The sequence below is a fragment of the Hesperophylax consimilis genome, chromosome 5 (genome assembly GCF_061612785.1).
Source record: "Hesperophylax consimilis isolate HC1 chromosome 5, BYU_Hcon_1.0, whole genome shotgun sequence".
In the NCBI taxonomy this organism is placed as follows: domain Eukaryota; kingdom Metazoa; phylum Arthropoda; class Insecta; order Trichoptera; family Limnephilidae; genus Hesperophylax; species Hesperophylax consimilis.
Window position 1 is genome coordinate 865045 of NC_142840.1, and position 22287 is coordinate 887331.

A 22287-nucleotide genomic window follows, 5' to 3' on the forward strand; every position below is an offset into this window, starting at 1 on the left:
CAATATATGCTAGTGTTTCATTCAACAATTACTGCTTGTTACATTTTTTTTCACCTGAGAACAACCAATTTCGACCGGAAATCGAATGGACACGGGTTCGAGTCCCGTTAGCGTCATGTATTTTTTATCAGGAGATTTTTTCAATGTGGATGAGTGTTTCAGGCGAACAATTATTGCTTATAAAAATAATGTTATTATACGGTTACAGGGTTTATTTTAGGGGAAAAATCATTTTTAGAAATATTTGTATTCTTACGGATTGATAATCTTACAAAACAGAAAATACAATTCACTACAACTTTTTTATAATCTTATACACTCCACTATCGTTTTTAGGATAATAAGATTTTTTTAAATGTTTTTATTTGTCAAAACACATATTTATCACCTCTGAACACAATTGTCTATTTTGTATTAATCTATACTTTATTTATCAATGCTATCGATTATTTTCTAATCACCCAACTATATTATAAACTTATACACTACCCTTCCCATTTTTTTCTACCTTACAACTTCTGCAGTGTCTTTTTATTACTCTTATCTGGTTGTTATTTACTTTACCCGTTTTGTTTTATATTAAGTGCTAAATTACGATATGAACTAAACTTGTCCATTTGACTGGCCTAAAACAGGATCCATTCCTAGTTGGCTAGTCAAAGTTTCCGCATGTTTTATTGTATGATTTTTATTATTATTATTATCATCAATTTTCTTTGATATTCTTTCAGGTTTATACTATAATAATACAGTATTTATTTATAAAATTAGATCGACTTCTTTTAAAACGATCCGGAATGACATTTTACAAATGCTTATGCATGCCAATTTATGCCCGAAAATTGTGTATAATTTCATTCATTAGCCGTTAGGTGCTGTTTATATAGTTTTGTTTTACACTAACTCCACACAAAAGGCTAGCAAATGGATCGCCCGTTTCTGCCCAGAGTTTTATTCAGATATTTTGGGGCTAAAGACCAGCGGTGGCTGCCAAATTCAACAGTGGGGCGCACTGGCGATTTGTACAGGTTCGGCATTTAGTTACCTATTAATCATTATATTTTTATTAGCTAAATAAAAAGTAGGTAATTCCCTATTTATATTTGTAATGAGCAGGTGACAGGGACCCTTGTTCCCCATGCTGTGACCAAGTTTGCGAGACGTTTTCTATAGCCCAGCCTACAATATATCGGTTTACCGCGAGCGGCACTCGGCACAAGAGGCATAAAGTGTCGGCAATCGAGAGGCGTAAACATATCGGCATACCGCACCTAAAGGGTTAAGTAACATAGTTATATTTTACGGCTGATTGGTACAAATTTCGTGATGCAAGATGAATTCGTGTTTTAGTTTTTTTATTTTGTAATATCATAAATGATTATTAAGGCATTCAATATTTGCAACACCTACAGACTTACGACAGGGTTTTCATGTACTATATGATTTTATGAATTTAACTTAATATAATATTTAAAAAATATCTTTACACGGTATTTACTTATATTCTAAGTACATACCTCTCAACAACTTTACAAATTATCTATACAGAAACAAGAAGAATGGGTAAATTTGTTTTAAATTATACGCTTGAGAAACATAAAAGACTACAAAATGAAGTACTTACTTAGTTACTTAGAAGGTTTTTATTTATTTATTAATAATCTACGTCGCAGTGTTTTCGAAATATCAATGATTTTTTAAAAACATAGATAGCTGCCCATGTTCTTGTATGTTCAATAGATACTTTTTAGCAACACAGAGTTATTTATATATGTTCATTAAAAGTAAAAGCAACATAAGTTATAATCTATGCGTTCGTAGAATTTTGTAAACTTAATTATTTTATGAAAATACGTTTTTGGCAAGTTTTTAAAAAAGGTTTTGGGAGGAAAATTTAAAAAATATATTTTTAGATAATTTTAAAAATTTACAATTTCAACTAACTTTGGGATTCAACATTGTTTATGGCACAATGGTAAGGGCACAGTAAGACCACAATTAGTTTTTTTTGTTATTTGTTTTTGGGGTGTTATGCCGTGTTGCGCTAACTCCTTCTTTAGCCAACGTTTCGGACAGCATTGCAGTGTCCATCATCAGGGCAGATGTGTTATTTTAGGAGTTAGCGCAACACGGCATAACACCCCAAAAACAAATAACAAAAATACTTTTGGCCGTGAAAATCTTAAATCATATTTCACAATTAGTTTTGTGTCTTTTCACCTAATTATACAAAAATGAAGCATGTTTCTCAATAATTAATATCTCTGTGATTAATAATCTCCTATAAGTCAAGATTTCACAAAAAATACAAGAAAAATCATAAATCGAAAAATACAAAAAAAAGCGGAACATACTCGTAAAACGAATAAAACTACATCTGATTAAAACACTCCGTTCGTCTGGTATGACTAAGCCTGCATTTTCAAAACAACCTATCTACGTGAGTAATATATCTATGGTCTACTACATCCTCATCAGGGTTGTAAATTGGTGGAGAATTCCCCGAATTGCGGAGATTTTCTAAGATTTTCAAGAATTGGGTTTTTGCGGGGAGAATCTTTCTGTTGGCAAAATGTAAGGATTCTGAGAAGTTTTTGATTTTCCAACAACATTGAAAAATAATATTAGCAATAATTGTGGGAACGCAATAAAAGAGTCTACTTTAAAGCGAGAAAAACAAGGAACATGTGGGGAATTTGAAAATCTCTTTAACTATTGTGGATATTTTTGAACATATTATGCATTAGCAACTCTGGTCCACATTCACATTTGAACCGAAGAAAATATTTTAATAATTCAACACCACAACACAGTTGTGGTCATGGATGCATTTTAGCAGTTTGATTCTATAAAAATAATATTAGCGACGAGATGCTAATATTTTACCTAGTGTTCTTCGATGTTAAAAGCGGGTAATCTTAAGATTAAAAAACACCTCAATACAAAATATAGCTACGGTCGAAGAAAAAAAAAAGGCTTTTTGAGAATGGTCATTGATGACGTCATTGTTCACGTCCATAGATTTGATGCGTTTTATGGAGACCCAAAAAGCTTTTAAAACACTTGAACCATAATAAGAAATATATATAACCAGAATACTAATGGAGGGAAACAATTATGCAAGTCAGTGGACATCTTCAATTATAAAATATAAAATGAACACCAAATATAAAATGTTTTTAATGAAGCAATTCAGTTATGTACAAAATAATGTATATTTCTTAATATTCATATTTAAAAGCCCCGAAATAAGGCGTTAATTAATAAATAAATAAAAAATACGCAGGTATTTAAGTTAGTAGGTCATTCCTCAAGTCCTCCATCACAACACTAATATTCATTAAGGTCATTCCTCGGTTGGCTAAGTCCTCCATCACAACACTAATATTCATTAGGTCATTCCTCGGTTGGCTAAGTCCTCCATCACAACACAAGCAACTTTTCCCGCTTACTGTAAGTTGTGGTAGGAGATTTTCAAATATTGTCAGGTTATTCGTAACTCGGAAATGTTTGTTTTTCTTTATTTAAGAAAACAACAATTGATAAAAAATGGACTGCAGTTCTTCAAATTTCGCATACGGAGTTATATAATTTGTAACAACTAACGGCACTATCTCAATGGCTCAATAATTCTTTTTTCAATCTTCCTTCAGGCAGGTAGGTACCATAATATTAACAAAATGCACACAGAAAGTCCAAATACACACTAGGATTTCACTTTTGAAAAAAGTTCACTTTTAAAAAAATTTTCAGAAAAAATAATTACAGAACCATTAAAATCTACCACCATCTTGAACTGGAAACGGAACGTACAAACAAAATTATATTCAGACGAAATATAAAACGGTTGAGTTACAACAGGACTTCGCTACGCTCAGTCATTTAAGAAATATTTACCTAGAAAGCAATATAGGTATCTAGAAATTGACATAATACAAGAATTAATCAAAATCATAATAAGAAGAATTTATTCCAGAATGTATGCAGGGGTAGTGCAATGCAATATATTCCATATTTGAAATAATATACACAAATAAAAATACTCAGTTTTTTTGAAAAATCATCTCAAGGGTAATTATTTAAGTCAAATACTTCTTAAAAGATAAAAGTAGAGTGTTTCAAATCTGAAAATCGCCCTGTACATACAAATTACCACTATTTTGTGAATTGAACAAAACATAACTGAAACTTATGTGAGCCAAAGTGTTCTTTATCCATCTTTAAAGTCAAAATATGGGCATATTATGGCATCAATCTGCGAAAACTGATGATTAACATTTCCTGTTAAACGTAGGTATAAAAATATGTAAAATAAAATTATTTAAAATTTACCTGCAAACACATAAAAAACCTTTCTTGTAAAATTTCTAAAATGGTCTATTGAACATACAAGCACTAGGCCAGCGAGACACTAAAAAAATTTTTGTAACATATTTACAGAGGAAATATTATCATTAGCACAAAATATTTAAACAATAATGGCCTGATTCTGCAAAAAATATCGGCTTTTTGCAAAAATTGTATCCATTAGTTTCGTCAAAACATTAGAGATCTTGTGTAATAAAATGTAATATAATAAATAAAATATGTAAATGTAATGATAAAATAAAGAATAAGTACGTGGGAACTTGATAATTCTGGTACCCGTTATATTGATAACCTCTATTAAAAAGATTAAAAAAAAAAAAATTTCACATATCATTTTGCAATCAGTTTTTTCAACAAATATTTGTTTGTTAATCACCGCAATGAACACCAGTATTCTAAGGGATCTTGTGGGCGGGGATATTACATAGATTAAGAAATGTTTATTTTTTATTTTTAAGTTTCAACGATTTAATATTACCTTGTTTTACATATTATAAAATATTAACACAGTTCACAAATCTCACGTTCGGTATAAGCTGTTAGCACCGCTTGTCCATTCCCAATCTTCTAGGTCTTCGTCATCCATTTGGTTTTCTCCTTCGTGACCATTACCATCGCCTTCTTTAACTTGTACATCTCCAGTTAAACGATCTCTATCTGCTTCAAGGTCCATAGTATCCATATCTTCCTCTTCTTCTTCTTCTTCGTAAATTATGTCCTTATCTTTATCATGATGTAATCTTTCGTCTTCCTCATCTAAATCATCTTCGTTATACCTATCGAACTCGTCTTCGGCGGGCATCTCTAAATGCGCTTCTATTTCAGTAGATATCTCTTCTGCCTGATCTTCACTAATCTGTTCTTCTGTACAAGCATTCTCAACTTGCTGTTCTTCGTTAATTGCTACAGGATTACCATCTCCATCTTCTGTGTTTTTCTTACTGAAGGATATTTTAATATCCATTATCACATTCTTTGCATTCTGCATAGGTGTATCGAATATCAGCGTCAATACCACAGATATAACAACCACCGCCAGAATTTCTAGAATGTTTATCTGAAAAAAAAAACAGGAGATAAAGACATGTTGTAATTAGAGACAGAGTATATTTTTTCTGACCGAAGACGTTGTTTCAAATTCCTTAATTACATACTTGAATTAATAATTTAACTCACCCCATTTAAAAATGAAAACTCGCTAGACGTCCTTGCACTCCCAACATTGTAGAAGAAAACAAGGAATTGGCACAGGTACATGCTGTATGATAACCTGCTCAGAATCACCAGTGGCCGACAGCACAGCAGATCGTTCAGGGGACCTGTAACAAGTAAACATATTTCATCAATATCAGTATTCAAAGTTTGTACCAATTATTATTAAAATCATCCTAATCATTGAAAGCGAGCTTTTTGGAACGATTTCTATTCAAACAATATTGTTTGAACTATTATGGGAAATACTTATTGGGTAATTTATCAAGGCTATGAGTCTTGTTCCAAGATTTTGGTAAAAAAACTTCTCGCTTTTTTGATGTCCTGGTTAGTGACATCAGTATTAATGACATAACTTTTAAATCTACTTGATTCTAGACCTTGACGTTTTAAGAATGAGATATTAAAATAATAGTATTAAAACTATTATATAAATAATAATATTTAAATTCATTTAATAAGTTATTATTGTTTAATTTACGAATATTTTTTTAGAGAAGAACCTGCCGGGAAAAGAGTGACGTAAGTGAGATATGTTTATGACTACATAATATATTATATTTGAATAATTGAGATTGATATTACCACCCCTTAGCACAGTAAAGGGGGATCCTGGCTCAGGCAAAGATACTAATGCTAATCAACGCGACTCGAAGAAAACAACTATTAGTAGCTCACAGTTTAGAGAATGTATTTTACAAGTTGCTACCAAATATTTTCGTATTTATTTTTTCGTTTAGTTTTCTGTTTTACCTTGGGCTGAGGCGCTATAGTAACATTTTACATGTTTGTAATAAGAAAAAATAATAATTTATTTATGTAGCAACAAGAAACTTCTTTGGGGTAGATTTTTTATAACCTGAATACGTCCATAATTATTATATTTATACACCTATATTGATGTTTCTCATGCCGGCTGTAAAGGAAAGTGGCTCTAAGACGTATCGCGTAGTTGTTGATAAGATGATTATTGGTTATGTAGTGACTGAGTTCATTTATTACCAGTCGGCAGTGGCACCTCTTCAATACAGTCAGGCCTCCTCGGGTGACAGACTGTGTCTTAGAGAGGGTAATGCGGTATTTTGAGAAGAACAATAAAAGTGCAAGAGATGTTACCACCGTTCCCCGTGAAGCAGGCGAATATTATCCAGCTGAGACAGAGCGCCCAGGCCACCGAGGCCAGAGCCGCGTACTGGGCCGCCTCGCCCACTTCGTACTGGTAGTCCCGCAGTGACAGGTGCGAGGGCGTGTACAAAGCCCAGCTGCCGAAGTATAGACACACCGCCCAGCCGGGGAGATAAAATAACTGAAAAAAGATACATATGACGATAAGCAGCGAAATAAGCGAGATAGGGGGTGCCACTGGGGAAAGAGTTAAACAACGAAGAACCGAAAAATCAGAAGTTCACCGATGTCTGCATCCACAGTTTCATCAGAATCCGTGGTCTAGACGCAACCAAATGCAACAACTTCAATGTTCAAACAACTTCTAATTTGGGAGGTGGGTTTGGGTACCATCTATTGAATAACCAACACCTCTGCCATAGGTTAGCCAAGTGGTTCGCTACGTTTGGTGATTTAGTAAAGGGGCCCGGGTTCACAGTGCGCCTGGCACCAGCTGCGTGGCGTACCGGATCGGGAGAGGCTGCTTTGGGGAGAGCATTTGACCTCTCCAACTGGTCTCTAATGACCCATCGTCTCTCGCCGCAGAGGGAGGGATAGACTATTCGTCTGTCATTCCTGGACAAACTGATTCCTAAATTCCTACCCACCCCTCATTCCCTTTTCCTTCCCAAAACTTACAAAGTACACAATATAAAACTGTATAGCTAATTTTCCCTCTTATTATCGAAGTACACGTGTAACTATTACGTTGTACTAACTCAACACAGAGTACATCAGATTTCGTTCGATCAATCGCGGAGCGTATTAATACACAGTAAAGCTTTCAAATCATTGTTAAAGAACGATTTATTAATTCTGAGAGTAAAAATATACTAATATATATAATTGTATTCAGAATCGGTGTTTTTTGATCTACAAGAATATAAGTCTAAGGACGGGTTGTTTCGGAGAATTTGAACAATTCATCAAATTTCAACGTTCATTTCCGGGTTCTGTGAAAGTCCTATTCAAGTTCTGTTATTATATCATTATAGGCTAGTTGCTTGACAAAACTGAAATTAAAACAGAACTTTAAAAAATCTTTCACAGAACTTGAAAATGAACGTTGAAATTTGATGAATTGTTCAGATTCTCCGAAACAACCCGTCCTAAATATTTTTTACTCAAATTCTTTATTATAATAGTATATGTAGTTGTGTAGCTTTGTAGTTCTTTTGACGTGGCTCGATTCATATTGCAATTGCGAATTGCCCAAATACAACACGGTGCATTATTGTGTTATGACATTTATTAACAATCAAATTTTTCGACGGTGAAACAAAACGGAATCCTTGAGTTTTGCCCATGGCTTTGACTTAGATAAGAAGTAGTATAGTTTTGTCAACATATTTAGTATGAGGAGATGGCGGGTGTCTATCTAATCTATCTCTTATTATCTAAATAAAATATAAATTACTGGTTTATTACTAATCACAGAATATCTCCGTCTGATTCAGCTCAACACATAATGCACAGCTGTTATTCCGAAAATCACCTTTTTAGACGTCAAGAGGTCTAGCACGGACGATTTATAAAGCCTTATATCAACAAGATATTGACTAAATTCATGATCTATGGTTAGTTAGTAACATTCCCTAGCACGGTCAACGATTGATTAGAAATTGCGACAAAAAATCCCGCCAAATCTCCACGGCTGTCAGTTAAATTTAGGTGGCAATGCAGTTGAAATACGCAATTTTTTAAAAATAAAATCGTTATTAATGCAAAATTACTTGAACGGAGGCAGATTAACGAAGCTCGTAGGATTGAATGACGTCATTTATGCGATCAATTAAATCCGTTTTAACTTGAGACGAAATTCAAACACTTGTTTCGTATATCTCGTATTATGGCTAACGATCTCATTGAACTTACGTCAGTTGTGAATAAATACATCATTAACTAAAGAACTCTCTTTTTAATGCCATAAAGTAAATACTAAGTGCTAATGCATAATAAGGTAACTATTTCAATTAAAAATTCCCATTTTATTAATATTTTTACCTGAATGTATAACTTGTGATATTTTGGAATGTCAAATTACTCTAGTTTTGCCAGTATATATCAATAACTTTACAATATTGGATTGATAGGCGTAACTACCGATGATTTTATACCGATTTCCCGAGCACGGTTGCACTGTTGATACCCAGACCGATGTTGATCACGCAATAAAACAAAAATCGATGTAAGTGGAAACACTGGCGTATCTGTGAATTCACATTCCTAAACGTCAGACGGCTACGCAAAAGTTGAAAAAATACTTATAAATTGACAATTTCGAATTGAAATATTAACATTAACATATATTGGCAGTCTGCATGTACTTTTTGATACTAAAGAGGGTTCTAGAGGGTTCACTAAGTTCATGAAGTCTTAACTAAATCTTTCTAGAATCTGAAATGGAATCAAGTGATCACGTCGTAGATGAATTAATTAAGTCCGTGGATCGTGCATACGATTTGTTTCAATTCTAAGAGCTTAGTTCACCTTCATTCATTAATAAGCCAGTTATTTTACGTATCGGATGACATTTCCTAAAAGTTGTGAGGCACGGAAAAGGCGATATGCTAATTATCCAAATAATATTATTACAATTACACCATTTATCTACGGCCGTAACTTTATAAACTACATCAACGAAAAAATTATACATATCTCTACCGATTGTCTTATGTGTTTTAGTTATTAAATTTATAGATTACGAATTTAAATCATTTAGAAAAAAATATAAACCCTTAAAACCTGTAATATCATAATTTTATTTTACTAACGTGATGTTATAGACGCTCATAAGAGCTGTTTATTATTTAAACAATTCTAATTTGGAACTTTTCTAATTGAAATATACTTTCACAAAGTGATTAATATTGGATTTATGGTGATAGATGGAATATTGAATTTCTCATCATTTCAAAACAGCAAATAAAACGATCGACACAGGCGCTGCAATGGACACGTGACGGTGGTAAGGTTAGCCAAACAAATGGAATGATTGCAGAATGCTTTTTAATAAACTGTGACAATCATTAATCTGCGGATTTCATCGCGGATTTGTGGCATTTTATATTTTACCTGTATTCAAAACATTAAACGTAGAAACTGCAAAATATTTCTCGGGGGACTGGAATTGGAAAGTGAAGGCTCACCTTAACCTGGAAACGTAATATTTAAAACACTGAGCTTTCAATAGGTCGTGGCGCGGTTTAGATCCACGCGAAACGCAACTCATGATGAGTAATCTGGTACCTCCGATCATCTAAAACAGGATTTCCGAATAAATTTATTATTATAGTTAGCAGAAGATTATTTGCAACTATAGTGAATGTTGTTTTTGTATAACCTTTTCATAAATCAATCGTTGCAAAAAATAGGACCCACCATTATACCTCGCTTTGCAGGATTTTAACATCAGGGTTATTCTTGTGAAATACTTTGTTCGTTTTAAGAACTTGGCGTGTAGAAACTTGCATATTAACAAGCAATATTGCCTATATATCCTTGACTTTTAAATCCTGGTGCTTGTAGAACGCCCATTTGTTTTACATTTCTTTTTAATGGTTTACCATGTATTTTATGTCTGTATACTAAGAAGATGTATAAAAAAAACAGTATATTACAAATTTTTAAGTTTTTTTTTTTAAATACATACCTGCCTAATGGTGTGTAACATTTGTGCTCGATCATTCCACTCCTTCTGTATTATAAAACTCCCCAACGTCTTGAAAATCATTATATAAGAGTCAGAGATGTGCAAAATGGGTACCCAAAACCATTTGAAATGCAAAATGGAAATGGGTCAAAACTTTTCTATTTGAAAATGCAAAATGGGTTTTAGAAAAGCATTTCAAATGCAAAATGCAAAATACCTATTTTCAAAATGCATTGAAAATGCAAAATGGTTTCTCAGATCAAACAATTAAAATAATTATAGAATTTTTAAACAATTTTGTCATTTAATAAGGGACATCAATGTAGAACAAATATTTTACATGATGGTAAATCCAAAAACATCATGACTACAGATTATGAAACCACAAATTTGCGCGGGACTAATGTTGCCAACGTAAAAACATAGAAACTGCTATCTAACATTTAATATTACAGCGTCATGACCCCATGGTCAGTACCTATTTGAATCAGTATTTTTGTACCGGTATCACTCAATTGTCAGGGCTCCTACCAGAGAGCAACTTGACAAATGTAAATTATCTCTCATATCTCTCATTACGAAATAAATTGTACAGCGCCCTTGAGGTGAATTTTCACAAAAACGGCGCTCTACAAATTATCCAATTATTATTATTATTATTATTATTATTATTATAGCGAGGTTGAGGACCGACTGATATTTGGGGCTTATGAAAAAAAGATGAGTGGAGATAGGAAGAATGTTGCAAAAAAGCATTTAAAATGGAAAATGCATTGAGAAAAGCATTTAAAATGCAAAATGCAAAATGGTTTTAAGAAAAGCATTTAAAATGCAAAATGGAAAATACCCATTTTGCATTTCCATTTGAAATGGATTTATTTGAAATAAAGCACATCTCTGATAAGAGTACATGTACATATTTATTTTAAAATGGGTGTTATATATTTTCAAAATGTTTTCATAGTGATTTTTTTTTCGAGGATAATTTTTTTTTTCGCTGTCTCATGTTTATTAAAATTTGCATAGGTATTCTCGTATATTTTATATTAGATAAGGCGAAGCTTAAAGTGAAATCACTGTTTTAGATTAATCTCTGCTACGAATTAGTTTTACGAATACCAAAAAATATGCTTTTGATAAATTTAAGATTTTTTCTGTTGTTTCGCTTGAGATATGAAAAGCATTATCGTAAAATAGTGAAAATTGTATTTTTTCGCTTCGTCTGAAGCCCGTGGGACTATAGTATCCCCAATTGGGGTATGTTGTGAGGTTGAAGGTAGTGTCGTGGGGAAAGAGATGGGGAGGGGAAGGTGGGGAAGTACCTGGCTATTCGGATCTGGTCACCAAACACGGCCAAAGCCATTTCAAGGAACGTTTCAAATGGTGATCTTACACCAAGGCGATACTGAGAGTATCTTCCACTTTGGAATGTGCCGCAAATATTCTATATATATTATTTGAATGGAGTAAATTGTGAAAATTAATCAAATAAAATTTACTTGCCTACGCCGGGATTCGAACCGCGACCTCTGGATAGTTAATCGAGAGCCTTACCCCTCGACCACGGAATTCATCGCGTAATCCCCGTTCGCCGTATACAAAATTTGGGTAACGACTATAAAGATGTTGTTGATATATTCAACTGATACATCACCTGGTTGTTTTGACAAGGGACGTCTAAATTGAACTCGCGCCAAGCGCCGCGTCTACTCAGGGCTGGCCCTGAGAACCACACAAATGCTATGATGTTATTACTCGGGAATGGATAATATCACGACGAATTGAGGTTTGGCTCGACCTTGGATGTTTACTCATAAAAACATTTTGAATGCATTCGCAACTAAACATCCCAAGATACGAGTAATTTAAACCTATACCCGTAAAGGAATTCGTTAATGTCACCCACTTTTATTTTTCCCACCATTCAACATAATTACCTAATTAATATGCTGACAAAAAACAACAACATTGTTTTATTACTCAATAACAACATTTCTTCACATCCACGTGTTTTCTAAATTCAATTATTTTATTTATTGTTATTAAGTTTTAAAAGCAAGTCAATATATTTTTTTTGAATTTGGAAACACCTTACCTTTACGAACTTTATTCAAATAAAAGATACAATAAATTGGGGGAAACTTTGTGCAGATTTTTTTCCGATATTTACTCGGAAATCAATAATGGCGTAGGTAGTAAAAATTAAATCTATTTGTTTTCATAAGGAAATACTATAAATATATTGTCTGTAAGTAGCTTCACCACAGTTCGATAATGCCTTCAGAGGGAGAAACAGCTGTCACGCATAATACAATTATTCGCGCCTAATAACTGTCATTATTTAAATTTATTGATAAAATTTTTGAATGTACAGAATAAAAATCAATAACTTTAAATAATAATAGATGCTTAGTGCTGAAATAGTATTGAGAAGGTACACCTTTTTAGTCTCTATGGACAGCACGCCACTGGTGCGCAGGTAGATACCTACTATTGTTGTTAGTTCAAGACCAACATAAATATTTTAATTGCTAGGAATATCATGAAATCGTGGTCGACAAAATACTAAATAAATTTTTATATGCCTCTACATAAACATTTTATCCATTTTTTTATAATGATTTGTATTGATTATTCGTATTTTATCATTAGGTATTTATATTGTGCTTGCTGACAGAATACTCATTATTATCTCATCAGCGTCCCTCATGCATAGAGCTACAAAAATATAATTTATAGTTATTATTAAACTTTATATTTTCAAGGAACAACATTTGGGAAACATCGGCGTAGACTGTAAACCATTGCCTTTAATGCCTACGCTGCAGAGGCTAAACGCAATTAAGTACCTATGTGAAAAATTGCGGAATTGTAAAAGACATATTAGACAAATCAAGCAACGACTTCCCCATTATTATAATAATTCATTTACATATTATGTTTTCCGCAAAAAAAATATTTGCACATGTTGTTACCGATTACATAAACAACGTTATTTATGCAGGAAACCCATATTAAGCAAAAATTGCGACAGTTGATCAAGTTTGTCCAAGGATAAGATATTTGAATTTAGTTTCAACAGGAAATAAGATAATGCTCATATAAATTCGCAATCAAGGCTTTAGGTAAATATATATTTTCATATATAATATAAATGGGGGTGTTATTTAATCAGTGTAATTTAGTTACACGTGAAACATTTTGCAATAATATTTATTCAAATAGGTTAACCACGTAGATATGTCTTCTATAACAGTTAACCGGTAGTGCTGTATGCGACCGATTTTGGATTATAATTTAAAATTATCGTGTCTTGGGAATTTAAGTTGAATTTTCTCGATTGGAATCGAAGAATGTATTAAAATAGGGGGACCAGATAGAGGAATCATATTCGTAAAATGGAGAGTATTTTCGGCACCCTTGATTTATATAACGTTATTATTATTATTAATCTCACTAGAACGTTATGATTGCTCCACCGAGAATGTTGTCAATTAATATCAATAGTATATTTCTCGATCAGCATTGAAAAATTAAATGAAAAGGCAAATGTTCCGATTATTTGAAAAAAAAAACAATTTAACAGAGAAATATTATTACATGTGAACAGTCACACTAGGCGGCTTTTGATTATCATACTTTGTTCAATAACACTACGATTGCATTACGATTACAACAACAACATAAATAACATTGACCAGTAAACGTGACTTTTATTTTCGTTCCAACTTCGTCTGGTAAACAATACCAAACTGTTAAATTTTGGTATTCTGATTCAGTAAATGTATTGTAAATACGAATAAGTTTATTTTTGTTTATCAAAGTGCGATACAAAAAATGTACCTACTTAAAAAGCAGAGGCGGACTGGTTTATTAATAGTTTATTCTCTTCTTCAATTTGTACTCAATTGAAATACATAGATATTTATATTTATCACATCAGCACTTACAAAGACGTCAACTCTCTGAAGAATTTACGCAATATATTATGCATGTAGAATAGGGTGGAGTGACGTTGTATGGGACTTTTTTTTTAAAGATGCCAGTACTGTAATAGCAAAAAAAAGTTGCCTTTATATAACAAATCTTTCGTCTAAAAAAATACACTCGATCGAAACATTCCTTTATTCAACAACCAGCACATTTATATTTAGAAAAAAATTGTATGAAAAAAGTCGCTGAAAACTCTGCCAAGCATTATAAACAAGCGATATTCATAGCAAAAATACAATTTTATTAGGGGTTTTATAGCTAATAAGGTGCATAACACATCTGAAAATAAAAATAAAATTACCATAGTTTCAAGGCGGGGTCTATTTTTGGTTTTTTGAAGAGGATTATTGATTTTTATTGTTTTTTTCGTGTTTTTGAGAAACATGTTTTTTTATAAAATAAAATACTTTAACAAAGAGAATTTTTTTAAACATTATCGAAGTTTTATAATATTTATCGTGTTTTAAAATGAGATTTGGTGTGAAATTCGGGCATTATATGCCTAGATTTTATTGTCGCCCGAATGAATCCATCTCTTGCTTCAGGCCCAACTGTAGACAACGATGCCTGGGTAACTAATTTGATGCACCTCTCGACTGCTTGAGTGTGGCAGGGAAATCTGGGAAATTCAATACTGTCCTTTTCTTCACCGAAATTATTTATCATTTTGACTAGGCCATCATTACTGATTTCGGATAGTATCGGTGGCGGTGTAACTTCGCATTCCTGCCAGTTGATAATATCGTAATATTTACTTGCTGAAAAGTTTATTGTTGGAATAATAAAGTCTCTAACAACAGATGGACTCGGACATCTATCTCGCGCCTTTAATATTCGTCTCAAACCCAATTCTCTTACAATAAGGTTGTCATCCATTATCATGGATAGTAGCAGATTTTCCGGGTGGGAAAAATAGGCGTTTCTTTGAATTACTGGATTAATTATATCTCGTAGATCGGGTGAGTTTTATTATAGTCATGTAATGCCCCATCTTTACACGACGGGTGCCTCTTTATCTCAAACCATGTCGGAGCATATGCTTTAACAACATATTCAGCAAGAATTTTTAGGTTCACTGAAGGGTTAGTTGTTCCTATATATAATCGAAGTATTGAGTTTGCTGTCGTCAACCAGCGTGAGTGACAAATACTACCTGGATGACGGTTTGCTAAATTTGGTGGGCAGTGACCTGTTGTAACTGCAAAACATATTTCGTACAAGTATTTTTGGTCCGTGCTCAAATTTTTCAATTCCTCTGCGTTGAGTCTGTGCATCTCAAAGTGTATTGGTGAATAATTTATAACTGTGTTTTCAGAGCTGCTTGAAATAAGTTTTCCAATAGGTCCTGAAAACCCTTTAGGTCCTGTTGTAGCACCATCTAAGTGTTGAAACAAGTGGCGAAGGGGAAGTTCGTTTGCATGCAGCTGACAGATAAACCATTGTAACGGATGACCTAATTCCAATTCCATGAATCTAAAAGTTCCATTTCTTTTGCCTGTATTGACAGCAGTCCCATCACATCCAATCGCTGATAAATCATTCAAATTAAAACCGTTCACTTTTAAATGGTGTAACATGCTCTTTGCGATGTTTTTGCCAGTTCCTGATGATGGTGTAACATGTCCAACATATTGAGACCCCGGCTCAGATAAAATGGAATAATTTTCTTCTGAAATCGTTCTCCGATGATATCTATCCCCTATTTTTTCCTGAGACAGTGTTTTATCCTTCCTTCCATCGAAATATAGACCTCGAATTTTTGTTGACTCCGACGACATCTGCCATGTTTTTATTAAAGAAGTGCGACACGTTTTTCTAGCTCGTCTGAGTTTGCTCCTATCAATCACCATTTTAGAGTCGTCTTCGGTTACTATGCCAAAATCTTGTAATGTAGCACTTGCAACAGCTGATGCCGACCTGTCTGACAAACCATACTGATCGCAGATTCTGGCCAAAGTGGGGAGTTTTAACATCATACGGGAATTTTCTGGAGGTTGTGAAGAATGTGAAGAAAATTATTGGTTTTCATCAAAAAAGGGTTGACGTGGTTTTGTCGCTGATGCTGTAGATGAGCTGACCTTCGAAGCAAGTTCAGATAAACGAGCTTGCATCCTCATTTTCCGATGTAATTTTTTTGTTGTGTCGGTGTCTATTGCTCCCAGCATCATTTTTCTCGAAGATCTTTGGTCTTCAAGGAATGCTTGTTCTTTGGTGGGTACCTTGCGCGTCTTTTCGCAGGAACACATATTCAGATTGTTACATTTGCATGAAGCAATATCGAAAAGTTTATTCATTTTGATTTTATAAGAATTTAACTTAACATAATAATGCACACTTTTTTTGCCAATTTTTAAGTTTTAAGTATTCGTTATAATGATCTTGGATCAGTTTCATCACTCGATTGTGTGAAACAATGGGAATAGAAGCGCGCTTCCAAATTCCTTCAACAATTGCAGATATAACACTTTTTATTTCGAATACTGACGGTTTTTTTGTAGAGTTAAGATTACGCTCATATCGTAAGAACAAATAATGTTTAATCACTTCTGAGACAGTAGGTAACACTTGAGAGTTCATTTCAGTTGGTGCCCCGAATATTGGACATAAAATTTTGCTTCTCGTGTAATTTGCATTCATTTTCACAACAATTATATGTGTTAAAATTTAATCGGACAAGGATTCTAACACGTCTACGGTCAGCGGTAGCCGAAACGAAACTAGATGCAAGTCGCATCTAGTTTCTGCGACGAAACAATAGGAGCGAAATTATCCCCCCCACCTCCACAGCGCTCACAAACTCACTAGTTTAAGAGCAATTTATGCAGTGTTTTTTTTTTATAAAACATGTAATGTTCAATAAGGTAAAAGCAATTGAAAGTAATGGATATTATTTTATATTTTTGAGACTGTACTCAGATTTTGGGAAAAAATGGCTAAATTTACGTTTTTACGTTACGAAATCGCTAGGTTGTTGAATGAAGACATAAGTTTAGATTTTTTAAAGTATTTTTACGAGAATATGAATGACATGAAGCATCTTTTGGCAGCTATTACAATACCGAGATTTGATTTTTGCAATGTCACTCCACCCTAATGTAGAATGTTAGAAGAGAATGTGTATGGATTCGGAAGAGGTGAAAGGCGGAAAAGTGCCAAAAAATAAAATAAAATTACCTTAGGAAGTTCGATGTCTTTTCCAGTCTGTTGTAGAAGTACACCCAATCCAATGCCGGCCAGGTATGGAGTTGCTCTGTGAAGGGCAAGGGAATAGCATAGGTTGGCTGTACGGTAGAGCTGGCTCACACTGGAAAAATAAATAAATGGTCGATACAATAATTATGGGATAAAAGGAAAAAAGATTTTTTGCAAGATACCAAATGCTCGGAGTTTTAACACTGTTTGATGCATATGGTTTCTTCGCTTTAAACGTATTGTTCGCTATGTATTTCGAACAGTGTTGCCAAGTTAGCATATTATATGCTAAATTTGGCATAATTACTCCATGTTTAGCATAACTATTATGCTTTTAGCATATAGCATATTTATTTGGCTTATTTTTACAGAAACATGAAAATAATAAAAACCAATTTTTTAACTAACAAAAATGAAACATAGTTCACAGTCAATGGGAATCCTTGACTTCCACTGTAGAGTTTTGGAATGAAGTCATGCAATATAAAGATGCAGCTAATAATAACCCCTTTGGTGATTTATGTCAGTTTGCAATGTCTATTTTAACATTGCTGCATTCAAATGCGGACATTGAACGTGTATTTAGCCAAAAATTAATTAAGAAAAATTTTTTGTTCAAAAATGAATTAAGAAAATATGTCTATCTCAATTATTAATGTTTCTTTTTTTTGTGACTTTAGTGAAATATTTAAAGAAAGATTATGTTTGCCAAACAATGTACATGTTTATATGTTAATAAAACTATTAGCACACACGAAGATGTGAGCTAACTTAAGATTAATAAATAAATAAATGAGCCTGGTCAAAACAAAACTCTGAAATCGTTTGGCGGGGAGAACCCTGAATGCCATTTTGTACGTGAGATTTGGCCTAAAGAGAGCAGGAAAGTGCTATTATTCTTACACTGTTCCTGACGAAGTACTACGCTGCATTAGGACCAAAGAAAGTTACGACTCCGTCTCTCCGCCTTCCACATCAGCTGCTGTTAATGAAGAAGATGAAGATGAAGATATTGATATTTTATTTCACTGATTTTATTTCTAAGTTAAATTTATGTTAGCTTTTTTTGGCATTTTTTAAAGTAATTTAGCATTTTTCTGGCATATTTTTCCCATCACTCTATTTTTCAACAAATACTAAGTTAAATTTATGTTGGCTTTTTTTGGCATTTTTTAGAGGAATTTAGCATATTTCTGGCATATTTTTCCCATCACTCTAGCATATTTTGAAGTAGTTGAGTTGGCAACACTGATTTCGAACTCCAGTCAATCTTTATTATTGAGCAATAACGTAAATATAAAAAAATATATCGTAATATAATTTAAGTACCTACTTACTCCCAATTTTAACTCACTCATAAAATTGCTTTCAACTCATATCGCCATCTATTGCTCAATCTTAAAAGATATACTTCCTACTTGCGTAATAATATTGTAATAATGGAGCATTCTGTAGTAATAAATGTTTTTACGACGCTTTGATTATAGCTTGACACACTTGTTTTCTCGTATTCATTAGATTATCCTATTGCGTTATATATTTGAACATAGGTAAAGGAAACATGGGTAATATAACGGCAATTTGTGTTTGATATAAAATTAGTGTGTTGGAACGACGCGCGGGTCACAGCGCCTGTATATAGGCAATCTACATAGCTGAGATGTTATGTAAATCATCCTGTGAAAATTTAGGAGTCCCCACATTTAACTTCTAAATCTAACTAACCATCACCATCACGTCGAGGATAGAACACCACATAAGTCTGTCTTGGCACACACTCCTTGCTTCATTCACATTCATGAATCGTCTCTTACATACTCTTCTATTATTTTAACCTTTGAGATGGCCCGGCTTACGAAGTACATGAATAATTATTTGATCTATTACTACACTATTTTCCGTTTATCCGCTCTAAATGTGGAAACACACTGACGGTAACGTCCAAAGATATTGTTCTTCTAATATCTTTGGTAACGTCCAAGGAGGTATGGAGGGAGAGGAGATGGCACTAGGGCAACCGGGCTCAACAATCAAATAACATAACCATGGAGTAAGTTACAAAGTAGGGATGTCATTACTTTTCATTTGTCAGTATTTTTACTGTTGATTTTACAATAAATTGCTCGTTTCCGTCAGACGTACTTCTGATGCACGTTTATTGTGCGTAGCCGACAACTTCGCAGTACATGATAGAGAAGATATGCGATAACGGGTCTTGAAGAAACTTAATTTAGAGCTTACAATCGCATGACATTGCCTTTGGTTTGTTAGGTGGAACATTGTTATTCCAGAGGGTCAATATGCAGTGTAGATTTCATTGTTTATTTTTAATGTCGATAGATGGCACTCATAATGACATAAGAAACATTAAACGCATGTTTACCATCTAAATCTAATGTGTGTTGGCTTGAAAAATAATTTTATTTAAATAAAATATTGTGTTGTTTTCATGTGATAGATGTAACAATGAGGATTATTCAAAGTTGAAATTTTATTTCTATTTAATTAACGCCACCTGTATTATATTTTACTAACACTAACTGAGAGTAGGGCATAATTACCAGTTATTGCCTTTTTTTTCCACAGGTATATTATTAATATTTTGGCCTTACATTTTGCTAATGTGAAAACTTAAGCCCAACAACAAAACAAACATTAACAAACTATTTTGCAAAGTGTTTTTTTCATAGTACGTATCATAATATCAATGTACTCTGTCTTTGTATAAAAAAAACGAAAAAGTAGTACCTATATCCTAATGTGTCAGTTTGTAGGTCCTCACGATATTCACTGTACAGCCTCTAAAAAATGGACGCTCGACTTTAAATCAAAGCATTTATATTATTTATTGTTTTTGTGTTTAATTCGTAGAACTCCATTTAATTTATTAAAAAAAAATAATTAAAATCAAATTCAATAATATAATTATTAAGTTCTGCAAGTATGTTTTGATTTTGTTATTGTTACAGCTGTTTCGGCTTTCAAGGCCATTTTCAAACTATGGAAACAAAGTATTTATGTATCGAATTGTACGTTGTAACTATTTACTTAAGTAAAATATAAGTAATACGAATCGATGACACAAATTTTACATTATTCAATATATTTTTATGAAAATATAAATAAAATTCTCCCCCCACTTGCGTCAACGCATACGGTCGTGCCGCAATTTTTTCTTCTTACTATATTCCGAAAGACTATTGATTTATACAGGGTGTCCGGAAACTCGTAGTACAAGCGGGAAACTGGTGAATCTACATCACATTTGGAGTCGATTTTAAAGTATTTTTTTTTTTTATTTGAGCTTTCGTTATCGAGTAAATCGAGTTAGAAGTTGATTTTTTTTTTAATCAAATTCTTAGAAATTGTTTCTGCTATCGTGGTACGAGAACACGCCGTCAGATGGAATGCAGGAAAACACTTCTTCTTCTTGACATATAAATTTATTAATTCACAATATAATTGCAGAGGATCTTATTTTCCTCTGCTAAAACTTAAACTGAAAGAAATAAAGGTCTAGTTTCCTCTATTCTTCAGTTTTACCTAGGTTTACATAAACCTAGTGATTATCTCACGACTGACAGCGTAGGTACGTCTGTACCTACCCGTTATAGCAACACTGCAATACTAGCTCCTGCGTAGGTACGTCTGTACCTACCAGTTATAGCAACACTCTAATACTGTCTCCTGCGTAGGTACGTCTGTACCTACCAGTTATATGAATACTCTAATACTGACCTTTTTCTGGGAGGTATCTGTATTTAAACTAAATTCTGAAGGACGTTTTACAAAAATAAAGATGTTCCACCCGCTCGTTGGCAAACAACATTCTTAACATAAATAAAATGCACTTAACTATTATTAATGATACAAACGTGACTTAAACAATACAAATATTTTAAAGGAATTATTTTGAGGGAGATGAAACTTTATTTGGGGTTTTTATTACTATGGGACAGGGGTGGGAAAGGTATTGGCAAATATTTTTAGGCATAATGGTTTAACTAGGGTCATCATAAAATCGAAGGCGAACAGCTCTATTTGAAAGCTGCCGCCGCTTGCAGTAAAATGTCACCAATTCTTAAATCATAAATGATACAAACAAGGCAATATGTTTATAAAAATACCAGGCCAATGAATTGTTTTATTGTAGGGTCGAATCTGCAAATGTGGGAAACTACACTAAACTTGAAAATACGAACTGTGGGAACTGGCTTGAAGGTTAAATTTTACTGAGCAATATGTAATAGTCGCATTCTGGAAGATACAGAAATTATTACTGAAAATCAAAGTACCCAACTAATAAAAACTATTTGAAAGTAAAACAATTGAAGAAACTCGGATTTGAAGCATTATTTTGAAATCACCCTTCATTTAATCCGGTGTAATCATAAAATATTTCTGCTCTGCAGGGTTAAAACATCTGTTGTTCAACCCTAAACACCAGAAAAAACTTTAACCCTAAAATAGCCGAAAAATATATTTTTTGGTTTTTTTTTTTTTTTGTGAAAATGCTCAAATCAAAAAACTTTATGTTTATTTGGGTTCCCCATGTGGTGTAGAGTCTCCAGTTTCCCGCTTGTACTACGAGTTTCCGGACACCGTGTATAAGGTAATTTTTACCCGAGAAAAAAATTGTCGCGTCACTTTTACGCCATGCAGTAATGGGTTTTAATCAGCATCAAATACCATTATGACTTTGAATA

The 22287-nt window shown here is 33.2% G+C and overlaps 1 protein-coding gene across 1 annotated transcript in view; it reads right to left on the minus strand.

Moving 5' to 3' along the window:
• Positions 1–4835: 4835 nt before the first annotated feature.
• The window catches only part of LOC149423397 (uncharacterized), a 29447-nt gene continuing 11995 nt past the window's right edge, over positions 4836–22287 (minus strand). Inside the window, exons 9-12 of the mRNA XM_089631955.1 lie at positions 17564–17693; positions 6697–6886; positions 5545–5687; positions 4836–5425 (exon numbers count right to left, since the gene is read on the minus strand). Coding sequence (XP_089488081.1) covers positions 4889–5425; positions 5545–5687; positions 6697–6886; positions 17564–17693 — 1000 coding nt within the window. The 3' untranslated portion in view covers positions 4836–4888. The remainder of the gene's footprint in view (positions 5426–5544; positions 5688–6696; positions 6887–17563; positions 17694–22287) is intronic.